At 35.6% G+C, this 15,560-nt stretch overlaps 1 protein-coding gene across 1 annotated transcript; it reads left to right on the top strand.

Moving 5' to 3' along the window:
- Positions 1-6,419: 6,419 nt before the first annotated feature.
- LOC111902838 (late embryogenesis abundant protein M17) lies at positions 6,420-7,445 on the top strand. Its single transcript, XM_023898652.3, has 2 exons — positions 6,420-6,579; positions 6,671-7,445. The coding sequence occupies exons 1-2, from the start codon at positions 6,480-6,482 to the stop codon at positions 7,312-7,314; spliced, it is 744 nt and encodes a 247-aa protein (XP_023754420.1). The 5' UTR covers positions 6,420-6,479; the 3' UTR covers positions 7,315-7,445.
- Positions 7,446-15,560: the final 8,115 nt, after the last annotated feature.

The following is a 15,560-nucleotide window of genomic DNA, read 5'->3' as shown; positions in this document are numbered from 1 at the left end:
CTGTAATACAAATAATTATGCTAATGTTGGTCAACTTTTGATAAAAAAACCTGCACGAATGGTTCATTGGGAACTCGATCTGCCATGTATAAGAATGATAAATTTCATGAATTAGTTACAATTGCAATTGCTAGACACAATCTTCCTCTTCAATTTGTTGAATATGAAGGTATTAAGAACTTTTTGTTTACTTGAACCCAGAAGTGAAAACCTTTTTTAGAAACACCATAAAAACTGAGATAAAAAACATGTATTTGGTTGAATAATTTCCAATTGAATTTTGAATTTTGAATTTTCTAGTCCTGTAATTTTTAAAAAAGATTATGATAAGCTAAAAATAAAAGGATGATAAAACTTGAAAACTGTAAAATGGGTAATGCAATCAAAATTTAAAAATAGTTATTGAAATCGATTATGTTAATAATTTTGGATGAATATCAAATTTGGAGTAAACGTATCATAATCGCTATCGGTATGAATTGAATGTAATTATTATTATCATAAAATTAGGTTAATGATTTTAAATGAATACTGAATTTGGTGGACATGTCTCGTACTATAACAAGTGACATATACCGATTAAAAAGACTATGAAGATGACATGTGACAAATAAAACTATTGTTTTTATTAGAGTAAATTACTGAAATCGTCCTTGTGGTTTGGTCAAAATTGCATGTTTGGTCCCTAACTTTTTTTTTCACTCGATTCGTCCCTGTGGTTTGCTTTTGTTGCGTTTTTCGTCCCTATGGTTTGGTAAAAGTTGCATGTTTGGTCCCTAACTTTATGTATGTAAGGGATGAAAAATGCAACAAAATCAAACTACAGGGACGAAAAACGCAACAAAATCAAACCACAGGGACGATCCGAGTGCAAAAAAAAAAGTTAGGGACCAAACGTGCAACTTTGACCAAACCACAGGGACGATTTCAATAATTTACTCTTTTTATTAATTAGGGTATATCCCTAAATATTTTCTTTTTCTTCCCAAAACCACATCATTTTTGTAAATAGAATGATCTTTCACACAAAAGTTTACATAAAAAAATTCATGAAATTTATTATGAAACTTTTCTAAAGGGTTTAAATTTTTGTAGAATCTCTATTCTTAATAAAAGACTCATATATCAACCATGTGTCATTTTTTAAGCACTGTCTTCTTCCACATGTCGTTGCACCAACTATCTACACTCTACGTTTCCTGCCCACTAACTCACTGCTACCATCGACATTCACTTCCTAAATATCAGCATTTCAGTTGTCATTATTTGAATCAATCACGATTGCCCAGCCGAGATATTAGCTCCTATCGCTTGAATCTCTCCCTTTCCCCTATATCACACGTCTTCTTTTTAAAATCTTCACACACATACTTCATCTCTACTCTCTTAATTTTATTATACAAGCCCTAGATGACCACTATCACCATCAATGATGCTGTTGCTACCAACTTCGTTACCCCCCAGCCGCCAGAATCTTCAAATCCATCCGCTTTATCAACCAATGCTGGAATTCTCAATCTGCAAAACTCAACACTCACGTAATGCTTCTGTTTCGTGAAGACAGAGAGTTAAAGAATGACGATGCCTCAAGTAAGCATCGATTTATGTAAATTCTTGATTTTAGTTTCAATTTTTAATCTCAAGTGTTTTCTTATATTCTTATAGTATCTATCTATTAAGGGTCAAAATTAGACATCTAAAAGATTGGTAAAAGGCTCAAAAGGTTTGTATTATTTTTCTGTTCACTTTCTTCTTCGAGTTTTTTCATTTGTATCGAACATGATGGTCCTTCGATTGCATCAATTTCTTACCTTTTCCAGTTCATCTTGGATTTTCATTTGCGTACCAACTATTCGATCATTTGCTTGAGTGCGTACTGTGGGTAATTTTTTGTATTTGTATATTATTCTTTATATATTTATATTTTTCGATTCTTTTTGCAAAGGTTTATCGTGGATCAACATGTAGATGTCGATTTATTAATTGTTTTCCCAGTTTCAATCAGGTAAGACGTATTAATTTGTGATTTTTGTCTGTTTTACAATTCAATGTTAGATTACCTTGGATCTATTGTTTGGGATTTACCCAAATAGATCCCCAAATCCAGTCTAAATGCTTCATATCCTCCTCCTCATATTCTGGCTTGTTAGTATTATTTTTCCCTTCATGACTTTTTCGTTATATATCTAACAAGTCTCGCTATTATGTATTGTAGTTCTTTAATGGATATTGGTTATGGTACTTTTCTCAATTTCAAGAAGAAATATTTTGATAAACCAGATTTATAACCTCTTAAAAATGTTTGTTACTTGGTTCTTTTTGTGTGTTTTCACTCTTTTGTGATATTTCATCCTCTCATTTTAAATTTTAAGCAAAGCACCCAATCTGTGTTTTAGCTCTCTGAATTCAATTTTGTACTCAAGGAAAATATAGGACGACCCCGAATGATGTCTTCATGTTGAAAAAGTTTTTTTAGTTGTTTTACGATCTTTAATTTCCTTTTTGTTGTTTCTTTTTGTAGGAGTGAATGGTCAAGAAACAATTTTTCATACATGTTATATGTATACCCATTGTGTGTCCTGATAATGCACTCTTCTTTCTTTCTACTCAACTTATGTCCTTCTTTTTAACAAATTTGGCTTTTGTATTTATCTTTTACTCTACTGCTGAAGTAATTGGACAAGAAAGTGAAATATGAGGCATTTTATCTCTTTCTTGGTAATCTGCAAAAATTGGTGAACTGACATCACATAAGTTGTCCAAAATGTCGAATGGACTGAAAAAATATGATATTTTCTAAATTTTTATATTCCTTGACTATTGTAGGAAACTTATATATATATATATATATATATATATATATATATATATATATATATATATATATATTTCATATTTATATCAAGTTAATCGATGTTTTCATCAATTACAGGAACATCAAAGATCAAGCACGTATTCATTGAGCATCTGTAACATCCAGTTTTCCAGGCATATTATTCGTAATATTTAATTTAAGACTTTTAGAGGGACTCAACAAGTTGGTGCCTCAACTCGTCGAGTAGGGTCGCGGCTTGGTGACGTGTTTAATGAATGGACTCAACGAGTCGAGTATCTGACTCGCCGAGTCAGTGTTGCTAAGGAAAACCCTAATTGCTCTGGTCTGTGGCCTATTTAAAGGCTCTTGTGGCCTCCATTTGCGGCCACACTTTCCCTTGTGAGACCCTAATCGATCTAGAGAGAGAGAGAGAGAGAGAGAGAGCGAGCTAATTTCTTCATTTTGGTGCATTCTTGCAAGGAAGAAGGAGAGGGTTCAAGCTTAGCTGTCTTGAGGGGCTAAGATCTTTCCCTATTTAATTCAAGGCTATTGTGGAGGTATGAATCTACACCTGTTTTCGTATGATTAGTAGATCTCTTGAAGTTAGGGTTTCTTTACCCTCTTTTAAGTTGAGTTATGAAATATGTGAAGTCCCTTTGAGTCCTAAACATCATATATGGACCTTAAGAGGTCCAGGGAGTCCCAAGAACCAAACTTTATGCAGTCATAATGATATTGAGCCTAAGACACCATTATGAGGGCTATTTTGTCAAATAGAGCTAGATGAGTGATGCATGGACATAAAGGTTGAGCCTTTTAATGATTAATGATCCTTCAGTGCATAGATCTGAAGTTTGGGAAAGTATATTGCACTAAAATGGTTGAATGCAAGAGTCTGAATAGACTCGCGGAGTCGAGTCGCTGACTCGGCGAGTAGCCCATGGTTTTATCCTGATGAACCGAGTCAGGTGGTGACCCGACGAGTTAGGGGTTAGCTTGTTGAGATGGAACTTGATGGGGTTGCCATGAATCGACTGGACTCGGCGAGTCGCCTGAGTGCACTCAACGAGTCTGGTCAAAAGTTGGACTGTTGATTGGAGTTGACTTTTGTTGGCCTTAGGGTCTGGTCAAGATGAGTATAAGAGGTCAGGAAGGGTAGAATGGTCTTTTACCCTTCTGAGAGAGAGAGAATAGGAAGAGAATACTTTAGCCTTTCAGAGCCATTGTTAACTAGAGGTAATTTATGTATGTGATTAGGCAGAGGCTAGATCAGTGTTTCGAGCACGAGATCATGTGAGTTTACCCGAGGTGAGTCTTCTCACTATACATTACCTAAGGTGGTATCTATGTGTGGACCGGAAGGTCATACGTGTTTGCTTGAGGTTATGTGTATTGTGATTTATGTATGCTATGCGTTATTCTGACCGGACTAGAGGGTCCAACAATTTACGAGGCAGGAGGGTCCTCAACCAGACTGGATCGGAGGGTCCAACGAGCTAGACCGGGCCAGAGGGTCCAACGAGCTACGAGACTGGAGGGTCCCGCAGAGACACAGTGACCAGATGGTCGTACAGTGTATAGCCTTGAGTGGCGAATTGTTGTATGTGGTACTTTGAGGAACTCACTGCGTATTCATGCTTACCGTGTTATGTGTTATGTGTTTCATGTATCCCAGTGGATTGCGGGAAGGCACCGGCGTGATTGTACACACACTCTTGATATGGAGCTATGTTGTGGATCCTAGATTTGACTTGTTGTTTTGAAAACTTTGTTGATGGATATTTGGATTTTGTTAATGAGACACGTGTTTTATGATTGTTAAAAATAATTTTTTTTGTGTGAGATTTTCGGTTGTTACAGCATCTCAGTCAATGTTCTATAGTTTGATTTCTTAAAACTTTGACGACAAGAAAGTCTATTACTATTTCTCATATTTAATCTTTTTTATGGTTTCAACATATAGAAGAGGTTCTGCAAGTTAAATACAAAATAGTGGTCGGAAGGAATGGAGAAACTATCATATTGTTTCATGGTCTCTAGAGAAAACCATAAACCATAATCATATATAAGGTATGGTTTGAATAGGGGTTGAACGGATAAATTATGTATTAATTTCAATGTTTTAATCGGGTTTGTTTTGTGGCTAAAAAGATCATTTTTGACTAAATGGTAATTTGGCAAATGAAAGCAAATTGAATGAAGTTCAATGTTAAATGTTTTATACCATCCTATTTCCATTTCTTCCATTACAACATGGTATTGTGAGAAACTATCCGCAGACTCTTTTTTGTAGGGGAAAACATTAGAAAATATCAATCTTGGTGATGTTTTGGATTCAGTTGATAAATGGGACAATGTTTAATGTTTTATACCATCCTATTTCCATTTCTTCCATTACAACATGGTATTATGAGAAACTATCCACATACTCTTTTTTGCAAGGGAAAACATTAGAAAATATCAATCTTGGTGATGTTTTGGATTCAGTTGATAAATGGGCAAATGTTTTGAATGTCTTTATAATTACAGAAAGATTAAAGACCGAAATCTATGTCAATTCTTATTCTACTTATTTTTGTTGATTATGTAAGTATACTAATTTAAATTAACGATAATATTGTTATGTACAGACAAAACATTAGAAAATATCAATCTTGGTAATGTTTTGGATTCAGTTGATAAATGGGCAAATGTTTTGGATGTCTTTATAATTACAGAAAGATTAAAGACCGGAATCTACGTCAATTATTATTCTACTTAATTTTTGTTGATTATGTAAGTATACTAATTTAAATTAACGATAATATTGTTATGTACAGACAAAACATTTAACTTCGTATAAAAATAACTGTTTGCACATTTGTGATTAATAGTTTTAAAGTTTCAATGTTGTTTTAGGCTTGTCAACCGTGTACCATACACGTTATAATCTACTTATCTGAATAAAAGGAGAAAAGGGGCCGCAAACAAGTGTATATTTCAAAAAAATAGATAAAAAATAAATCATGAATTTTTTATATTATTTGAGGACCAAGAAAAAACATTTTCAAAAAATAAATAAAAAAGTAAATCATAAGTATTTTATTTGTTGACTAAGAAAAAACATTTTAAAAAAGTAGATAAAAAATAAATCATAAAATTCTTAAATAACTAAGAAAAAACATTTTAATATAGATCAGCCATATTAAAAAAAACTCCTAATCCTAATCCTTAGGTATTCTTTTTCCAACATATAAAATCTATTTTACCAATCGATAATTCTGTTCGTTTCCTGATTTTATTTAATTCTGCAGTGTGTAAAGTGTAAACTTTGAATTCAGGCCGATTTGTAGCAGAAACAAAACAAAGGTCCAAGGATATAAGCCGATGAGGATAAACTAAGCATAGACAAAAGCAAAAAGACACACTAAAACCTGTATTCAACTTCCAGGTGTCACTCAACAGAGTCAATCAAGACACATGCCACAAACTGCATGGGCACACCTAATGACCTAATCCTCGACTGCAACAACCGAGTGGGAATCGAAAACACGATGATACTTTGACCATCAACCTGCCAAAATTTTGAACTATCCATCCATCCATAGCATGCAAAAGCTTCATATCCAAACCCTAAATTCAGTATAAATAGAGGCATCCATACCCATAGAAACGCACATCGAAAATGAAGACCAACTCATATTTGCTTTTTGCACTAATTGTGATCGTTCTCCTTTCATCCACTTTTGCTGACGATATTTCCAAGCAAGAGACGACGCCTCAGAGTCCGTATCTTCTCTTTCTCGTGACACATTATTAAAATTAAGTTGTCAGAATATTGATTTTTTTTTTTTTTTTTTAAACTTTATCTTGAAGCAAAAGAAGCTGCGGACGCGCATAAAGTTGAAGCTAAAGAAGATGGAGAAAAGTATGGTGTAAACTATGGTGGCGGCGGAGGAAACAATGGTGGAGGTGGCAGCGGATGGGGTGGCGGATGCCATCATGGATGCTGTTACCAAGGACATGGAGGAAGTTGCAACAGATGTTGCGCCTCACCAGAAGAAGCCAAGGCGTTTGCGGAAAATCAAGCAAAATCAAAAAAAGCTGCTGACGCGCATAAGGTAGAAGCTAAGGGTGATGACGGACAGTATGGTATAAACTATGGCGGCGGAGGAGGAAACTATGGTGGAGGTGGAGGTGGCGGTGGCAGTGGATGGGGAGGTGGATGCCGCCATGGATGTTGTCAAGGATATGGAGGTAGATGTAACAGATGTTGCACCTCACCAGAAGAAGCCAAGGCATCTTTGTTAAATAAAGAAGCAAATGGTGATGAAGGGAAGTATGGAGGAAACTATGGTGGAGGTGGAGGTAACTATGGTGGAGGTGGAGGTGGCGGTGGCAGCGGATGGGGTGGTGGATGCCGCCATGGATGCTGTCAAGGATACGGTGGAAGATGTAACAGATGTTGTTCGTCTCCAGAAGAATCCAAGGCATTTAAGGAAAGCCAATCTCGCCCTTGAACACCCTATAAAATTTGAAAAGCTTAGTACAAATCCATGTATGGTATAGCCTAAATAAAACAATACATGGTGTAATGGATGTATCGATATGAATGACGTGGAAAATACTCTCTTTTTCCACCTTTATGCTATGTTTTGCTCTGTCCAATCGGTTTAGGTGTTTCTGTTAAAGATACGATTTAATAGAGACAATGAATATAATGTGCTAGAAATAATATATATAATACAGGAAAAAATGACAGATATAGTCTACGAATTTTCTAAAGTTTATCATTTTAGTCCCCTTTACTTGTTTAGCCGGTTTAGAGACAAACAAAACTTTGGGCCCATCTCTCTCTCTCTCTCTCTCTCTCTCTCTCTCTCTCTCAATTGCATAATTGTTACCCAAAAAAAACAAATTAGGGATTTTTTGCCCCTCGCCGTCACTTGCACTACTAGAAAAACAGTCTTTTACGATGCTCATTGCGCGTCGTAAAAGGCTCAGACGACGCGCAAATGTGCGTCAAGGAAGGCCCTGTCGCGCTTTTGCGCGTCGTCTACAGACGACGCGTATTTATGATGCTCATTTACGACGCGCAATTACGACGCACGTTTACGACACGCAATGCGTATCAAGGAAGGCCCTCTCATAAAGGAAGATGACACGCATTCGCGCGTCGTAACCTTACGACGCGCGGGTTAATGACACACAATGCGTATCAAGGAAGCCCCTATCAAGAAAGGCCGTGTCATAAATGAAGATGACACACATTTTTGCGTATCATAATTTTAAATGTTAAAAAAAAATATTATATATAGATTTACTACTTTTCAAATTAAATTTTCATTTAATGTCTCATAACAAAAAATAAAATACTGTATACAAAAAATACAATCCATTGCATAAAATTTAATATCATACAAATAGTCGATCCATGGAAAGATAAAACAAATCAATAGAAGTTGTTTTCTCCCTATACATGATTATTACATACTAAATAACAAACTTTATTTCATATTCATACATATGATTACATTATTCATTAAGAAAAACATATACCTACAGCTAGACTTGGAAGATCTATGATTGAATACGATTTCCAATGTAACTTCGATCCAAATGAGAAGTAAATACCTTATTGAGGCTCTCTTCAGCGGCTTTTCTTTCAGCAGGATTGGGACTAAGTGTTGTTTGTAGAACAATGGCCAGACTTGGGACTAAGTAGTCATACCGAAAGCTTATCATGCGCAAAACAACTGCCAGAAAGGAATAAAAGGAAATTGTGTTAGAAAAGAAAAAGTTAGCTCAAATTAGGTCATAGGATTATAAAATGGAAATGGAAGTGTTATCCAATTATAGCAATGTCATCCGAATATTAAAAAAAAGATGTTACAATACACAAACAAATGAAAGTATCTTGCTATTTCTGTGGCATTTTTGGTAAAAATAAAGAAATCCAAATGTTCTTTGTTATGGAAGTAGCAATAAGCACAAGCATGTAAGTCCTACAACACCCAAAAAGAAAGATATTTATTAGGTCATTATAAAATTCAACAAAATGTTACAAAAGGATTGTAATCACCTGGAAGAAGAATCATGGATTCCTCTTTGGCTAGCTTGAAATAGAAGTCAATATCATCACTAATATCTCTTAGTAAAGAAACATTCAGTTTAACCTACGCACAACAAAAGAAACAATTTTAACAAAACTTGAAAAGTATTTACCATTAAATTTAAACCAAAACACCTAAACCCTTACCATAACAGCCATAGCTCCCTGTGGTTTTTCATTATGCTAAGAATTCTTGTAAAGAACATTTCTTCGTATCCTCAAGGATCCAAGGAACACAGCAAGAAATTACCTAAAATACAAAAAGAAAGATTTAATTACTAAATTAAGAGTTTATAAAATGGGACAAAAGGGGAGTTGGGAAAGACCTTGTCATCATCTTGCAACATCATTCTGCTACTCAAAGATGAAACCATATGTTACAATTTATATTATACCTCAAGGTCACCATTTGAGGCGTCCAACTCCTGAGAAGCCCTCTGATCAAGACAAAGTGGAGGAGGGTCAGCAGACGAAAAACAAGTCCCAAGAATAACGTGATGTTGTGCTGGTTCTGCACCAATAGAAGTGGTGGGATCATTACCCGTAGGCCAAGTGGAAGTAAGCCTGTTGAAACCGATGGAGCTCCTCTAGTTGACCAAGAAGATCTTAAAGCAATGATTTGGTTGCATCGTGTAGTTCAGGTCACAGTTTGTTACACCTGTATTCATACATGCTAAACATTCTCTCTAAACATTCTAGTTCCCTTATAGGTTCCAGAAATGCCTATATGTATATGATATCTTCTGCAGATTAGAGACTTTAATATTGCAAGTCAAGAGGAAGATATTGGTTACTATGTTGGATTTATGGGTAAGCTACAAGATGCTATGAGCGATGTCAATGGGACAAAAAGTTGCAAAATTTTTGTCCTACTCAACCCATAGATCTCGATCTCTTGTATGTACAAGAGACCTAAATGCCCTCCTTATCATCATTGAAAATAACCTTACAAAGCTTGTACAATTCCATGAAATACTCTTTTTGAATGATATAAACCTGCAAAAGATTGTTTGATAACTTTGATAAATTTTTGTAGGTTCTTCATTCATGATTGGAAGAGCCTTGACTTCTCTTTTTTGGGGAGTGGTTGCTGATAGATATGGGAGAAAGCCTATAATACTAATTGGCACATTTTCAGTGTAAGCATTGATATGTTTTAACTATAACAATTCAAAACTTAATGGGCTAAATGCAAGATATAATACTTTGTTATTTCCTGCATTTAACCCAACTTTCATTGTTTCTTTTGACTTATGGATTCAGGTTCATTTTCAACACAATGTTTGGACTCAGTTCATCCTTTTGGATGGCAATTTCTTCAAGGTTTCTGTAAGTATGCTTTTACTTCTTTTATCTTAATAAATTTGGAAAAAGAAAAAAATCAAACCCCATATTGCATGTTTTAAAAATCTTGATTTTTGAAATTGGAAGTTTTGATTTGTAAATTTTGTTTGTTTGGTGAAGGAAACACTGCACAAACATTGCAATGCATCAGAAGTAGAAGCTTCTGAAAGTTTACTTGGTCAAAATGAGGTCAAAGCAGAAAAGATCTCTTCATTTGCTTTGTTGAAAAATTGGCCATTAATGTCTACAATCATTGTGTATTGCGTCTTTTAACTTCAGGAAATAGCTTATACAGTGGTAAATAAAAGTATTAATTGCCAAAAATCACAATATCCTCAAATTCTAAATTATTGTTGTTTTACTTTCACAGAAACCTCACCAAGAATTGCCAAAAATTACAATATCCTCAAATTCAAAATTAATGTTGGTAAACATGAATACATACCCTGTGCTCTATACAACCTGACCAAGAGTTGCAACATAAACCTCACGTTTAGTAGCATCAACTCCATCCAACAAAGCTTCAACAGCTCTTGGCATAAGTTCAAGTTATTTCATAACAAAAGCACCCTACACATATACAAGTAAGACTCATCAAATCAAACATGTTACACTTATGAGAACAAAAAAAATGTAACAATCTCCTACCACTCTAGCAAGATCTCCCACAGTTACAAGAACACCACTGATGTTGCCATTGTTTGCATTCACTTCTACTGTTCCTTCACATAGTTTAGCCAAAAGCGCCTGAAATATGCCACGTCAGCTTATAGAATAACTAAATATGCATATATATATATATATATATATATATATATATATATATGTGTGTGTGTGTGTGTGTGTGAAAGTTTAAATAGAACTTAGGGTAGGATAGCTTCCAGTTGTGAAAAAGCTTATGGATTTTAGTGTTTCAGATCTGAGTATACAAACCTCACCTCACTATATAAACCAAATCATCAGCATCCATACACCAAGGGTATAATCATCATTTAACTCTTACATGCTTAAGCCAAAGCCTAAGACTGAATGTATCAAGTCATTAACTCTTTACCTTATGTAACTTTTATCATGTTCAAATTGATGATATTATGAAATTTTTTAACTGGAATGTAAAGGGTATAATGGTCATTTTATCTCCATACTAGAATTGAAGAGATGAAAATTATTTACCTTAATAGAGACCTTGGTCTTAACCTGATTGTCCAGAGCTTCAGCCATTGACTACAACCATTTGAAACATGAAGTGATAATGATATCTCACAGATTAAATAATCATCAAAACACATAATACCTTCACATTGAATTAACACATAGTTAAAAAAAGAAGAAGAATAAGAAGAAGCTCTGAAGAGTTAAGAGACCTTATCAAACTGAACAAGAACTTGAATAGCAAGCTCAGGACCAATAATCCCACTGAACAAGAACTTGAATAACTAGTCTGGTATGTATAGACTCTGTATAAACTTTGTAAAAATCGAGAATTAAACAGTAGTATAGACTACACAAACAATCATTCTAAAAGATGATTTCAAATTGAGTATTATATACAAAATTATAGTACTCAGAATAAGAAATTGAACATTAGTGTGTAAGATGGTTCAATGAATTAGAAGAATTAAGAGTCTAAGAATCGATGTGGAAAGAGTCGGTAGTTTCCCGCCATTCCATAAAATCGGCGTACCAATATCAGAAATTGAAATACCAATTTCAAAAATTGAACCTGAAATCGTGTTTTGGAACTATTAGATTACTAAATCAAACTTGTTCTAGATTCCAATTGGGAACTATCTCGACACTGTACCGGTTTGCGATCTAGGTCGCGTTCGGAACACTTTCGTACCCGATTGGGTACGAAACGATTTGGTATGCAGTTCCTGGCCTTCTGAGCGAATTAGGTAACTATGATACCATCTCATCCAAAGTTTCAGTCAAACACCTTATTCATGGTTCTAAGATAGTGGCATGTGACTCAGTTACATAGATATTAAAGAGAAGAATTTGGAGAAGGGTGAATCGAACACCTTATTCTTTTTGTCTAATTTACACCTTACCCAATCATTTGAAACTCATATCCATTGGTGTATGCATGACTATCTCGCATCATTGATTTATGACTACGACTCATAATTAGGCGTTACAGCGTGATTCTAGGTTGCCGCCTCCAGCTCCTCTGCATATATAATCTAGAAACTGAAAGTATTAGGTTTAAAATTGATATGTAAAAGATGAGAAGATAGATGAAAAGATATATGTACCATGGCATTAAAATTGATACCAACCTTTGTTGGTCAAGTATGAATGTTTGATATGGGTGTTCTGGTTATCAATCTCGTTTTCTTGATTTGTCAGACCATCTGCTGATAGACTCATGCTTGCTGCTAGGTCGGAATGTTCAGAAAGAGCAGAGTTAACCCTTCCTGCGGTGGCAAGAATGCGAGGATTAGTTAACCTAGCCACGATTTGAGGTTCGGGAGTGGTGCTTCTGGACAAAGAACCACTGAGTGCAGATGCGTAAGTAAGACAAGCAGATGACATCGCTTGAGGATGGTTTGGGCTCGAAACGTAAAGCTTACATGGAAACGAGATCTTGGTGAAGACCAAAATATGCAAAGAAATAATGTGTTCATTGCCCCTTATGTGTTTTGAACCAGGCGAGAGGGATGAGATGGAAATACGAGAGTGAGATAGAAAAAATTAGGGTCGGATTTAGGAACCCTAAATCATTGGCTCAAATTGATAACTGGGAGGTAAAAACCCTAAATCCTCAGCTCATTAGGGTCGAATTAAGAGTGTAAGAACTTGTTGGAACCGAGAATTAGGTTTTTGGTGGAGGTGATGGATAGAGGAATTGAGGAAGTTGTGGATGAAGATGAAGGCCCTAATTCGAAGAGGCGGGAATTTTTGGGATGAATAGGCGGGGGTTAATTTTTTGGATTTCATTTTCCCCCTAAAAACGTGTGTTTCCTAAAAAAATATAAAGTGACACAGTTACACGACACACATTTTTTGATAGGTGCCCTCCGTATTTATTTTTTTTTCTTTTCTGACACTAATTTTAGGGTACGCAACAATGCGTGTCCTCTATCCATCAAATTTTGGAAACCTAACATTAATTTTTAGGGCATGCTCAAATCCGGGTCCTCTATTAGTGTGTTTCATTAAATTCACGTCGTAAAAGGCTATTTTTCTAGTAGTGTTGTCTGATCGATCAAAGGAAAAAATGAATCACGAACGAACTATAGTTAAGAAAGAAATACTAAGCAACAAATTGTCTAGTGGTTGCCAATTGATTGAAAAGAGAAAGGGATTTCGTCCCTTGGGTGAAAAGAAAGCCATCATGCTTTGGCTATCAATGAAAAAAGATGCGACCAGGAAAAGAAACACGAATTGACAACAGAAAACTCCTCTGGTGTGAAATCGAGTTGAAGATGGAGGGAATCGGAAGGAACAACCTTGCTCAAGACATAATTTGCAAAGGAGAGGAAGTGATTGCCGATCCAAGGGAGCAAACATGTTGCGATGGCAGCTCTGGCGAGTTTCTCAGTACTAATTGCTCCTAATTGCTCGACAGGAGCAGGAGAGATTCAAGGAAACAAAGCACTAGAAATCGATGGAAGCACCGGAGCTTCGATCGCCACCACAGCCGCCGTTCGCAGCCACCATCAGCCGCCTCCCTCAAAACACAACAGATGACTGTTGCTGCTACATGTTCTCCTTTCGATTTGCAGCCGCCGGAGATGAGTGGTTACCCCTACATTCCTCACAACTGATTAATCACCACCGTACCACAACATAAAATCCATTGATCGGAGATCTAGATGGAAATGCTCAAATCAATGACGATAATAATTGTGATTCTTCCTTTGATTGATGATTGGAGTTGTGTTTTCTTAACTGAGATGGAAAGAGGAGAACGATTTTGATCAGATTTTTTCTTAATCTAGGTTGGACTTCTATATGTGTGTGTTTGTGGTACACCCCTAAACCGGAACGTCGGAAACGTTTTAGGGCGGAGGACGTCAAGCGTAGTATTACAACAAGTGTATCATAGCAAGTATAGTAAACACAACCAGACATTGAATACATATATGAAAAAGGTTTACATTGATTAATACATAGTTATGTTCATATCAAAAGTAAAATGGAAAGTCGTGACTCTAACGCGCCGACTTCTCCAAAATCCTGGAAGCACCTGTTTACTAAATCCCTGAGAATATAAGCAGTTTTGAAAGAATATAAGCATAAAGCTAGTGAGTCCATAAGCATTTAGTTTTTATGGAAAATATTTCTTTTATCCTTTTGAAAAGTGTTCCTCAAGAAAATACTATATTTTCTTATCAAAAGCAGTTTTGAAAGAGTATCTATTAGTAGAAAATAAGCCATCAGTTTTAGAAAGGTCAGTGTTATCCTGGGAAAATCTCATATTTTCCCTAAAAACAAGTTATCCATCCTAGATGTAGAGATGCAAGTTTAGAAATCTCTGATTACTATCCGTATATATAAAAGTAGTTTTATTACTCAAAATAAAACAAATGAAGAGTAGATTCCGTAAACCAAAGTTAGTTTATATTTATTTGCGAGTCGTATAACCATGTTTGATATGATCGAGAGACCTTTACAACGTTCTTCAGGCGTTAAGCTAAATGACATTTGTTCACCCCATGCATGCCTGCCTAACTGTAGCTAGCAGTTCAGGTGTGGGATTGTCAGTCCCGAATAGTGATGGGTTTTAGCCATAAGAACATCCTATGTGCTCATGCAAACCATAATGCATGGATCTAGGTTTCTCTATTGTACATGCATTCATCCAAGACTTTAAACCCTAGATCTAGCATATGATAATTGATATTAATATATGAATTAGGGTTTAGATCATACCTTGATTGTTATGTAGCAATAACAATCTCAAATCCTCCTTGTGATTGGCTTCAGAAATCTTAGTGTCACAAATGTCACACCTCTAATGGCTCACAAAAACCAAGAGCAAGAGGATGAAGAATAAGAAGAGATGAGGCACCCAAAAACGTGTGGAAACCCTAAGCTTAATGAGGCTATTAGGGTTATCTAACAAGGAAAGCCTAATTTGAATGCTTAGGCCCTAAGCAACCCATGGACTGCCTCCTTAGAGGCCTTGGACAATTTCTAATTGGTTTCCCCATAGAATCGTCCACTCCATCCTCTATGGAGTCCATTAGCCCAATATTCAACTATCACACAATTGACAGTTCTAGTCCCCTTTATTTAATTAATGTCTCTTAGCCACAAAGTTAATTCTTATTAATTCTTGACTAATTATTAATTAAACAA

Source organism: Lactuca sativa, chromosome 7, assembly GCF_002870075.4.
Source record: "Lactuca sativa cultivar Salinas chromosome 7, Lsat_Salinas_v11, whole genome shotgun sequence".
NCBI lineage: Eukaryota > Viridiplantae > Streptophyta > Magnoliopsida > Asterales > Asteraceae > Lactuca > Lactuca sativa.
This window is presented reverse-complemented; position numbering and strand designations above follow the sequence as displayed.